Source organism: Neophocaena asiaeorientalis, unplaced genomic scaffold, assembly GCF_003031525.2.
Source record: "Neophocaena asiaeorientalis asiaeorientalis breed wild unplaced genomic scaffold, Neophocaena_asiaeorientalis_V1.1 scaffold105, whole genome shotgun sequence".
Taxonomy (NCBI): Eukaryota; Metazoa; Chordata; class Mammalia; order Artiodactyla; family Phocoenidae; genus Neophocaena; species Neophocaena asiaeorientalis.
Genome location: NW_020172162.1, coordinates 4,123,080 through 4,135,611, shown reverse-complemented (window position 1 = coordinate 4,135,611; position 12,532 = coordinate 4,123,080). Strand labels below are relative to the sequence as shown.

The 12,532-nt window shown below is 42.4% G+C and overlaps 1 protein-coding gene across 2 annotated transcripts in view; it reads right to left on the bottom strand.

The window, feature by feature from the left end:
• The window catches only part of ARMC2 (armadillo repeat containing 2), a 141,948-nt gene that overhangs the window by 95,259 nt on the left and 34,157 nt on the right, over nucleotides 1–12,532 (bottom strand). The window contains exons 1-3 of one of the 2 annotated variants that reach the window (XM_024755274.1): nucleotides 10,457–10,672; nucleotides 4,032–4,292; nucleotides 3,476–3,548 (exon numbers count right to left, since the gene is read on the bottom strand). In XM_024755274.1, the coding sequence (XP_024611042.1) occupies nucleotides 3,476–3,548; nucleotides 4,032–4,249 (291 nt within the window). In that variant the 5' untranslated portion in view covers nucleotides 4,250–4,292; nucleotides 10,457–10,672. Of the gene's footprint in view, nucleotides 1–3,475; nucleotides 3,549–4,031; nucleotides 4,293–10,456; nucleotides 10,673–12,532 lie in introns of those variants that run through there. The other variant, XM_024755285.1, reaches the window with a different exon arrangement.

Sequence of the window (12,532 nt, the reverse complement as noted above, 5' to 3'; positions counted from 1 at the left end):
TTTAAAAAAAAAAAAAAAAAAAAAAAAAACAAAGCACAGGAGTCAAACGACAGAACTGTAGAATGGAGAGCCACTCTTCAACAAGTCAGACCTACTGGGCTGCTAAACCGGGGGCCCTCTTGCTGTTGCTGGCTCAAAACCCAAGTGGTTTCCAAGGCTGTAGGTACAAGAAACCATACGTCAACGATGGCTGACAAAATACAATACTTATTGCACACTGGTTCATGCTTCCTATTTTGGAATCTTATTTTTGTCATCTGCAATATAAGAACAAGTATAATCTTCCTCACAGAGGCATTTTGATGAGTGCTTTGGGAATATATGATGCATTTTGAAACAATCGGGGTCATCTGGGCATGGACTATACATTAAATGATACTACTGAGTAATGTTAATTTTCTGATCTGTGATGATAGCACTGTGGTGTAGGAGACTGTCCCTGTTAATATGAGATGCATGCTTAACTTTGTGTGGAAAAAGTCTTATAAGGGCTACAACTTACTTTAAAATAGTTCATCAAAAACAAACATACGGGGCTTCCCTGGTGGCGCAGTGGTTGAGAGTCCGCCTGCCGATGCAGGGGACACGGGTTCGTGCCCTGGTCCGGGAAGATCCCACATGCCGTGGAGCAGCTGGGCCCATGAGCTGTGGCCACTGAGCCTGCGCATCCGGAGCCTGTGCTCCGCAACGGGAGAGGCCACAGCAGTGAGAGGCCCGCGTACCGCAAAAACCAAAAAGCCCCCAAACATATGCACACACAAACATACACACACATAAACAGTAATAAAAATTGAGAAGCAGCTTGGCTGACGCCCCAGTTCCATGAAAGTCTAAGGAACTGGTATCACCAGGTACTTGCGGTAGCAGGGGCATAAAGGCAGGGGTGCCTAAGGAAAATTGGTTGAAAGTCTGTGTAACTCCTTCCCTCCCAGCTCTACGCAGTCAGGCTACTGAACCCAGGATTAGATGGGGAGTGTGTTCTTCGGAGAGGATGAAACAGAGGGTCTCTGAATCAGGCTAACCAGGCACAGTCAAGAGTCAGGGTACTTAATGTAAACACAGATGTTAACTGAATATTTACATATGGAATGCTAGGCATTCCTACCTTCTTCCTCCTGGCTCCTAGAAGTCAGTGTATGTATGGTCAGGCCACTCAAAATGACTGATCTCTTGCTCTCTGTACATCCCCTGCATGAGCAGCATCTGCTTCACCTAAACCCTACTCACATGACTGACCTTCCTACATATTCGCCCCTGACCCCGCTGGTGACTGTTCTAGTCTTTAGATCAGAACATCTCCACCTGATAGCTTATCAAAGGGGAAGTGAAGGGCATGCACCCCTGCTGGTTCCCCTGGTAACTAATGAGCCAGAGAAATTGCCCCCTATAACTGATGTCTCTATTGCCGACTCTGGGCTCTTTCTTCAGTCTTAAAGCTGGGCAAGCGCAGGCGTTGCAGGCCTGCAGGGTGCAGCCCAACAGTTAGCAACCAGTCTTTCTCCTCCAAGAAATATTCTACAGAGAATTGAGCAGCCCACAAGGAAAGCCCTAAAGATATTGCTATTGAGGGTCTCACAAACAACACAGCCCAGCCAAATCCCCCTAAATGTAGGTTTGGGTAGGTATCACCTGTAGGTTGACCAATCCATTCCACATGCTTCCACTCTCAAATAAGAACAGCCAAACAAGCAGCGTGAGCTATCAGAGGAGAGTCTCTTACGAAAAAAAGAGAGACCAAGGCAAATATAAAACTGCAACAGAGACACAGAGGACAGACCATGTGACGACACAGGAAGAAGATGGCCATCTATAAGCCAAGGAGAAAGATCTGAGAAGAAATCAACCCTGCTGCTAGCTTGATCTTGAACTTCTAATCTTCAGAACTGTGAGAAAATAAATTTCTCTTTTTCAAGCCCTCCCCCCAACATACACAAAAGCAACAGAGATTTTAAAAGAAGAAAACAATTAAAAAATCAAAACTACCATTAATATACTGAGATAAGATGCTGCAACCATTAAATAAGAACAGAATACTGTATATTTAAAAAAAGATAATTTAGAGGGGGAAAAGCTTTAGGAAATTAAAAATATCATAGCAGAAATGAAAAGGACTCAATAAAAGGATTAGAAGATAAAGCCTCATCCAAAAAATGATGAGAACCAGAAAAGAGAAAATAAGAACATTGAAGGGCCAGTCCAGGGGATCCTATATCCGAATAATAAATTCCAGAAAGGGCAAAAAGAACAGAAAAGAGGGGAAGACACATCAAAATGATTCAAGGACACTTCCCAGAGCTGAAGGGTACAAGATTTCACATTGAAAGTGCTCAGCATCAGGACATTTCAGAACACTGGGAACAAAAAGAAAAAATCCTATAAACTTCCAGAAAGAAAAAACAGCAGTCAAGGTCTCAAATAATTCATTTCCCATACACCCTTTCTCAAGAAGGTATTGGAGGGAGTACTCTGCTAAAACAAGAGTAAATCAAGAAAAAGGAGGACTTGGGATACAGGAAATACAAAACCAGCACAGGAAGGAGTAGCAAGCTGTGTGCAGATGCCCAGGGCAAGTGGTCCAGGAGGGAGTGTGAAAAGTTCTCCAAGGAGATGAATCAATACCTCATGTGTCTGAATATATGAAGGAAATTTAGGCCACTGGAGAAGAGTTTGGAGTTGAAACAATAATAATACAAAACTAAAAGAGCAAGGCAATTATTAACACCAGGGAAGACAAAGAGTGATGCAGGGAAGGAGAAGTAATCATCATTAATCATCATTAGTTCAAGGCTCAGCTATAAACAGAATTTATATAATCACACTCAGAGAAAAGGGATCTAACCAAAATTACGATATATCTATACTGGGAGTAGCAGTGGGGACAGAAAGGGTGAATGTGTTGTGAGGAGGTGTGTGGGAAGACAGACAAGGGTTGAATCTTCATCTTCCCTAGCAGGAAGTCATTAGATAATTCCCCAAGCTCCTAAGTCAGAGAGCAGCAAGACACTGTATTATTTTAAAATTTGGATGTAAATACCAAAAGAATGTGCCAAAAGAGTTTAAAGTGAGAGCCACTGGGGAGTGGAGAATGAAAAATAAGGGGATGGAAGACTGCTGGAGGGTTTTCTTGGTAACAAATCTTTGATTATGTACATGCATCTATAATTTATTTGTATATGTAACTACTGAAAATAAAATACATATGCATAATTTAAAAGATACTGTGAAACATTTCTGTTTGCCAAGTTACTATATATCTCTAAAATTCCTCTTTGTTACGAAACTATAGGTGAATAATAAACGTGTTTCATTATATACAAACCATTGTATTTGAAAAAGTATAAAAGAATTTGCTTTCATATTAAATTATTAATACATTTAGGTCTATGTGATCATTTTCTTAGCATATAGAAGTGCTGATTCCAAGTACTAGGGCCAATGCCATTTCATAGCACCTGTGGTAATATAAAGTACTCACAAGCTCTAGTGGACTGAGACGTGTGCCAAAGATGGGCCTGGAATCAGAGGACTCAAAACTGGATGCATGGACGCTAGCATAGGAGACAGAAGAGAAGTGTTAGTTTGTAAAGAATCATTTTTTAAAATTTCTAGTATATGTTAGTTAACTCTAGACCCCAAACAAGTAAAAGCATTCAATGCATAAGCCTTAAGGAAGAAGCGATTTTTAAAAAACATAGTACTTTAAACATTTTATTAACAACTCTTTTCTTGCTTTTAGGAGGATTGTAAATATTGAATAATGAAAAGAAGGAATGTATACTGTAATTTTTTAAAAAACTTTGTTCATATCACTTATAAAGTTGGTATGACAATCATTATTAACCATTTCAAACCAAAGCAACTTCTTGGACCCAAGGTCTGGAAATATCTTTAGAAATCTTGAACAGATATAAGAGGTATAATTAGCAGAAGTCACACTTAGAAAAGCAACTATCCATAACTAGAATTAAGGGAAAACATCATCTTCATACATATATATACTTGAGTGTATAGGCAAGAGAAATTTTAAATACCTGAAGGAAGACGGGGGTCTATTTTCTGGTGTTCTTGAAGATGCACGTCCAAATAGTTTTCTTTGGTCTTCCCGTGGTGTAAATGGTCTTTGGGTCCTAACAGTTCTTAAGGCATTTCGTGCTTCACTTATGATTTCTGCACTAGTCTTCTGCTCGGACACTGAAGGTCGGTAAAACGGATCTAGCTTTTCTAACTTTTTATCATTTGGAGACAGCATCTTTCCTTTTAAAGTGCAATGTTCTTCAGGTAGACACCACAGCCTGCAAATATAGGGTACAAAATATCAACTATTTTCATCCAGTCATTTAGAAAGGAGTGCTCAAACCCAACCATACATACTTAAACCATTCCTGTATATTAAACTTGAAAAAAAAAAATCACAACTTTTAATTAAAAACCTACCACGCAGTTACACTTAGAAGATCAGGAAGGGAAAAGAGCTTTCAAAAAAATAGGTTGACGTGCACAGTGATGCCTTTGGGAATACATGCGATTAAGGGAAATGACGTGCAGGGAAGAGACCTAGAGTGAAAGCTAAACCTGGAGAGAAAGAGGATAAATCGTGAAAGAAGACACCCCAGGAAGGGAAAACCATCTCATAGTCTCCAATCTATAAAAAACACACTGGGTGGCAGGGCAGAGGGGTTCTGCTAAAATGTTTAACTGAAGTTTCCCTTTTTTTTCCCACTGCCCTCCACATAAAATGCTAGTATAAGATTAAAGTTAGGGCTTCCCTGGTGGCTCAGTGGTTGAGAGTCCACCTGCCGATGCAGGGGACACGGGTTCGTGCCCTGGTCTGGGAAGATCCCACATGCCGCGGAGTGGCTGGGCCCGTGAGCCATGGCCGTTGAGCCTGCGCGTCCGGAGCCTGTGCTCCGCAACGGGAGAGGCCACAACAGTGAGAGGCCCGCATACCGCAAAAAAAAAAAAAAAAAAAAAAAAAAAAGATTAAAGTCAGTCAGATGGGGCCTCTATCCAAACTATATCAGCTTTCATAAATGTACATTTTAAAAAATGTAGCTTTTATAAATGTAGCCTCAGAGAAAGGTTCAGCCTTACATTTGCCTATGATATATTTGAATGAGTTGATTCAAATCACCTTCAATTTGAGATAATGTCCTACATGAATAAATACCGAATATCGATATCAAATGATTCTTTCCCAGGCCACCGCCCTCGGTTAAAAAGTTAAAGTCACGCATAAGGGCCATGAGAATGCAGATCCTTCTTTACGCTCGTGTGCCCATGGAGGCCTGGCTAACCTGGCAACACACCTCTGACAGCTCTACACTTTAAAATAGTTGAGATTTTAAAAACTTAATTCTAATCAGTACATTCAGTGTTCATTAAAAAAAAATGTTGTATCTCCAGGGAGACTGAGGTCTGTAAATTATTCATATATCTCAGTTGCCCAATTTTAGAATAACTTCTGCGAAAAAGAAAAAAGTTTTGTGACATATGCCCAAGGAAACTAAAAAGACACCATTTTTGTAAGTAGAATCTACAGGTGATTCCTTAGACAACTAAAGAGGACTTAACTGTATTATGATTCTATACATTAAGGTGTTACTTAACAACAGACAACAAGAACATTTGTTTAGTTCTACCCTCCATAAGAGTTTTTGAGGAAAAGAATATGATAACTGCAAACAATATGCTGTTCCTTTCCTATGGAAAGGCCAGGTGTTGAAGTAAAACAGTAATAAATTACTAGATAAGCAACACTATTCTAGGAATTTTTGATATAGGAGTTCCAATTTAAGCAAGGTCTCCGGAATTATGTACTTTAGAACAATTAACAAAAACTGTGGCAGGCCTGGTACATTTACTTCTAATATGATATGATATCCTCTTTCCTAAAAAATATTCAATGTTAATTATTAAAAATAAATATAAAGTGTTTCATACACACTATATATATGTGTGTATATATATATAATTTTTTGATGCATAATAATACAAATTCAGAACCACAACATCCAACTTCAGTGTCCATGGCAAGTTTGTTTGCTGGTTTGTCTTTAAAAGGCCCACTGAAGTAAGAAAAAGAGACATTTCAGTAAAATGAACAAGTTTCTTCCAAAGACCAAATGAGGTTTGTGATGCCTTAGCCCCACACGGCACTAATAAGTTTAGGGATGTCCAAAGGTGATCTGGCAAAACTAATTAAGATTAGAGAATGTGCTTTGGATGAGTAATAACGCACCATCATTCCTGACTAAGGTTGTCCTTGGCTGTATTTTAGTTTACATTGAAAACTATACCCTTTCATAGAGTAATGAAGGAGGTCAAATTCTAAGACCTCCGTAAATTATTTGGGCATACAGGAGTTTAGATTGATCAAATACTGCTGGAAACGATGTACATAATGGGTTTAAAAATCTTTTCGTCTGTAAATTTTTACCACAACTTCTAACACAACTTTCTCCCTTTGCCTCTCTCTTCCCCGCAAATCCCACTTTAGCAGCTATATTGTGAGAAACTGTTTCAATAATGTAGTATCTGCTCAGTTAACCTATTATCATATCAATATTAATATATTAGTAACTAACTCAAACATGGAAATGCTCAATAATGCAAGTGAACTGAGTAAGAAGTGGGGGTTTTTTCAGGGGGGGGGAGTATTTTCTTTATAATTATTAAATTACAAATTCTTATTAGAGATGGTTTTTGCCAATTTAAAAAACGATCAGAGTTTGAAAGCTTGTCTATTTATAGTAAAGTATGCCTGAACCATAACACAATAACACGATAGTATCACAGAAATTTTAACTTTACAAAAATTCTCCTGACAACTGGAACAAATCCATTCAGCTAGTATAGATGAACTGTTTCCTCCCCTTGGATCTCTGGGAACACAGACTTCACTGTCTTCACTCTCAGGCAAGGACCAACCACTAATGCTATTCAACATTTACTTTAATACCAAGCAGTGTGCTAAGTACTCCCAAGTACATCATCTCAATTAACTCTATGAGGCGGATAAAGTCTTAAGCAATAGCATGCACACACACGCACACACACGCACACACACAACCTAAGACATACGCCCAGGGCTGATATTGAAACTATTACCCACTGGATGCGGTGATGGAAGGTGGGGACTCAGAGGCCCTGGGGCTACAGCTATTTACACACCAATATAGAAACATGCTGGTGTTTTCACAAGTAGAGCAGCTTTCTTGGTGTGAACCAGCTGGGTATCAGTCCTGCTTGTACCCACCTGCTTTTAAAACAAGGTAGAAACTGATGGGGGCAATACAAAAAACAGAGATAACTACCATGTGATTATGAAAGAGAAAGGGATTTCTGATTGGGAAGTGTCAGGCAGACAATCTAGAGGAGGTGATGCTTGAGCTAGGTTCTGGAAAATGGTCTGAATTTGAACAAATGACAATGGCTGACACTGGGGCTGGAATAGAGGAGGACTTTCCAATCAAGTCAATGAGTGAGGCAAGGCAGAGTATCCAGGACATATGGGGTGTGTGCTGGAGAGGAAGGAGCTCTGGAAATGAAAACTGGAGTTGTAGCAGAGACAGAACTGAATGGCAGGTCAGGAAAGTAAATACAAGCTGATAAGCAAATTAAAAGATGTTGAGGCATGATGTGATGGCAGGAATGGGCAGGATGGAAAAAACTAGAAGGGACAAGATCAGGCAGTTTTTATATAACCACCCAGCTAACTCTTAGAGGTCCTCAAGAAAGCTTTCCTGTACATGCCTCTCCCACCCTCAACTAGGTGTCCCTCCGCCATACTCTGCAAGGTCCCCCGTGGTCTCTGTTAGCACACCCCACCCCTCACTGGGTTAGAATTGCCCGCGCACCTGGTGTTGCCCCACCAGACTCTGAGCCTTAGCTCTTCACATGAAGTACAGCTTAAAGTCAGCATTTGTGTAATCGCTGGACTCCATTTTCAAACACGGACCCAAGCTAGAAAATATCCAGATGAAGGGTGCATGGCTTCTGAATTGGAGGCATTTGTTACAGTGGATTAAGAAAGCACATGGGACTTTATTTCAAATGGCATCTGATTCTTGATGCCATGGGGTAATATGAGATCAAATTTAGCCCCTTCTTGCTTTCTTGCTTTCACTTCAAGTTGCCCAGCATGGAGTAAGACTTGATAAATGCTGTGATTAGCGGATGGGGCACTGAAAGCCCAAAGCATAGGAGTGAAGGTGAACTAGAGTAAGAAGACAGATGAGAACAAGTAAGGTGCACCAAGAACACAAGAACCAACAGGATTTGGCATCTGAGAGGGCAGGAAGGGGGCAGAGGTGACACTGGGTATGTAAACTTAGGGAGGTTGGGAGGGCAAGGTGACCTTTTAAAAGAAAACAGGAGGGGCTTCCCTGGTGGCGCAGTGGTTTAGAGTCCGCCTGCCGATGCAGGGGACACGGGTTCGTGCCCCGGTCTGGGAAGATCCCACATGCCGCGGAGCGGCTGGGCCTGCGCGTTCGGAGCCTGTGCTCCACAACGGGAGAGACCACAACAGTGAGAGGCCCACGTACCGCAAAAACAAACAAACAAACAAACAAACAAAAAAAACAGGAGGAGGGACTTCCCTGGTGGTCCAGTGGTTAAGACTCCACACTTCCAATGCGGGGGGCCTGGGTTCGATCCCTGGTCGGGGAACTAGAACCCACATGTCGCAGGACCCAGCACAGCCAAATAAATAAATATTTTTTTTTAAAAATAAAAGAAAACAGGAGGGGATGTGCACTTTGAAGGGAAAGAAGCAGCTGAGTTCTGTCTTGCATCACTGTCTTGAGTTTATGATGTCCACAGGACCTCTAGCGGATGACCACCACCAGCGGTAGGAAATTTGAAACTGGCAGCCTTTTCAAACAAAATATTTCTTATTGGTTAGGGGAAAAGTTGTGCGTTGTCATTTATAAGTTTATACCTAATTATAAAGATCTGTCTTTACCTCTGCTGCTAACAGTCATCTGAAACAGGCTTCTTGCTAAATGTAACACGGCACTATCAGGATGCTTGCAACAGGGGAAAGACTGGCCATCTCCATACTCTTTTTCCTGCAAATCAAATACTCAAGACCCTTACCATGATTCTGAATGACTTTCGTGTTAATATGAGTATCCAAAGAAGCAGTGATTAAATGCTTAGATGCCGGAGTAAAGGTTCAAATAATCTGACAATGTGCAGCTATGTAACCTCGGGCAAGGCTTCTAACATCTCTAAGCCTCAGTTTCTTCAGCTGTAAAAAGTGCGTAGTAATTGCTTCATAGGATTGTTTTGAGAATTAAATGACAAAATTAATGTAAAGGGCTTTAGCATGGTGCCTGGCCCTTAAAAAACATTAAATACTGTCCAAGCACTGTGTGATAAAAGGATACAACAAAAAATTTACCCATGAATGAAAAGCTGCATTTAAAAAAAAGAAATTGCAAAAGAAAGGAAATGACGTTTGTTCAGTGTTGTCATACATTTTATGTTTTAAAATTTAAACCAGGGTGTTTTGCTTTGTGAAAAAAGAATTTTAAGTATCTTACTGAATATCAGCTATGTCAAACAACTGATCAGAATTTTATAGATCCACAAAATAGGATACAAATAAAGAGTGGTACTTGCTTTTCTACCAAGTAAAATAATTCTAAATCAGGGTGAGATGGAAGATGTGCTGTGATACTCATAGGAATGGATTATAAAAGGCATTATATGTATGTGCAATATATTTTAGTGCATATTGTTACATATACACTTATTTATTAAGACCCTATGTATTGGGGCTTCCCTGGTGGCGCAGTGGTTGAGAGTCCGCCTGCCGATGCAGGGGACGCGGGTTCGTGCCCCGGTCCGGGAGGATCCCGCGTGCTGCAGAGCGTCTGGGCCCGTGAGCCATGGCCACGGAGCCTGTGCTCCGCAACGGGAGAGGCCACAACAGTGAGAGGCCCGTGTACCGCAAAAAATTCCAAAAAAAAAAAAAAAAAAAAAGACCCTACGTATTGCCTATAGGAGCCCAGGTACAATTTGTGTGACCTTGGCTGGGTCACTGTATGCTAAACAAAGTCCCTCAGTCTATCACTCTCATTCAACAAATACTACTGAGTTTCTACTAAGCACCACGCACTTGGCTAAATGCTCAGTGTATAGAAATAAAGACAGCCGCGGCCCGACCCCGACAGGCGTGCACAGGACACTCTCATCACCTCTCTCCCCATACAGGGACAGAAGGCGGACGACAGCAGGAGGGGTGCCGGGTGAACCGGCGGGGGACGCCTCACCTCCCACGCAGACAGCGGCTTCCCCTCTCCCGGCAATTACCCCTCCTCCACCGGTCCAGGCCAGAGCAGACCGCAACAGCATCTTCACTCTGCCCGCCAGCCAGCTAGCCAGCCTGCTGGCTCGCCCACTCGGCTGGGCCGGCCAGTGTCTCCATGGTAACCGTACACAAACTATTTACCCGGGACGCCCAGGCCGCCTCCCTGCAGAGCCAGGAAGCTGCTGGACAGGCGGAGTGGGCCAGGGAATGAGTTGGGAGTGGGCGCAGGGAAGGGGGCTTCCGGCCAGACCCAAAGCACCTGTAGGTAGCGGTAGAGACAGTGACAACTGCGGAGATTCAACTCATCCTCTAGCTTTCCCCAGGCGGCGACGGCAGCAGCAGCAGCCACCGAGAGCAGGCGGGGCCCAGCAGGGTGGGGCCGGGCGAGGAGGGTCTGAGAGGTCCCTCAGCCCCCGCTGGTCCACTGGACTTGCGCAGGTCTCCCCAACGCATGCGTAGAAACACTGAGGCGTGGGCGCCAGCAGGCGGGGAGTGGGAGGAGCGTGGGCGAGGGCCCGTGGCCGGGAGTACGAGCATCAGGTGCTGCGAGAAAGGGCAACCGGTAAGCTTGGAAGAGCGGGGGTGGGAAGGCGTCTGCTTTTAAATCAGCAATTTACGGAACCGCGTTTATTGAGCCCTTATATCAGCGCCTGTATTAAATCGCAATAAGCAGGACAGCGGCTTAGTGTTTAGGAGTAAGATTCAGGATTTACTGGTTCAAGTTGCGGTTCAGTATAATCTTGAACTAGTTGTTTAACCCTCTCAGTCTCTCCTCATCTGTAAAATGGAGGGAATAAAAGTACCTAGCTAGGTCTTGGGGTGGTTGTGAAGATTGAATGAGAAAACAGATTTAAAGTGCTATGCATGTGGCAGTCAACGAATGTTAAACTGTTGCTATTATTAAGACCTTGCACTTGTGAAGCACTTTAGAGTTTACAAAGAGTATTTCACTGTATAGTATCTTTTTGAGCGTCCCTGGCACTCTGAGGTAGCCAGCCTGGCATCCCCATTCACAGGAAACAAAATCGGGGTCCGAGGTCTAGTGAGTGACAGCGGTAGATTCAAGTCTAGGCCTCCCATCAGCAGCCATTTTTTGCTCCTACTGCATTATCACAGTTGACTGGCAGAAGAACCCCATTTATATGTTTCTGGTTTAAATTCTGTTCTCTCCTGTTAGACCATTCAGCAACACTTTACAGTGTTAAATACAAGTGAGACCATAATCACTCTCCATTCAGGATTGCACCACATTTTATAAATATGGGGATTTTTCAGCTGAAGTGTTGTTGTCAACATTGGAAAAATGCCACATCCCTTGGTGCTAAGTATCTTGTAAAGAATAATTAAATTGAAAATATTTTTGAGCACTTACTATGCGTAAGGCATGGTGTTAGGTGGGAAATGATACTAACCTGAACTAAAGGAATCTAATTATTCTTCAAAGTACCCAACAGGATTTCACATATAACAATAAATACTCATTAGATTACTGGGTAATTTTAGGGCCTGAAACAAAGCATTTGCGTTCTTCAGGGTTGAAATCTTTTCTAGTGACTCGACCTGAATTATCATATCAAGTCCCTTTTACTGGCCATTGGACTCTATTGTGCAAAGGGACTTTTGCCCATTTAATATAAACCATAACTAATACTTTGAGTTCACAACTTGTGAGATATGACCCAAACGCTACTTTAGTTTTGTGTCTCACTGCCACTTAAAAACATATTCAGTGTTGGTTATCTTCCCCTGCCCCTGGATGGAAAGCTGGGTAGAGTTGTATTTTCTGCTCATTTATAGATAACTGATAGTCCTCTAGTAACTAAGTCTCAACCACAGCTTCGTTCCAAAATTCTAATGTTGGGTACAAGATATAAACAAATGCATCAAACTTAACTTGGAAGTAAGGCCTCATCACTCTCTTCCCTTCTCAGGCTTAAGGTCTGTAATTGGCTTTCCCAGAGGGGATGCGATTGGCTTAGGCTCACCACTTCCCAATTGAATAGAGGCTCCTTAAGACCCAGCCTGGGTGGAGGTGGGCAGGAAGTTGGGAAAGGAGAAGCCAAGAGCTAGAGCACTCGTTCCTGGAGCTGATGGCTTTGAGCTTGCTGTGCCTGGCCTGTGATTAAAGCAACCCACATGGGTCTTTCCTGAGTCCTTCAGAGTTTCCTGTTAATGGGGACCTCTCTCCCTGAGACTCTGGGTGGGTGCGGTACTATT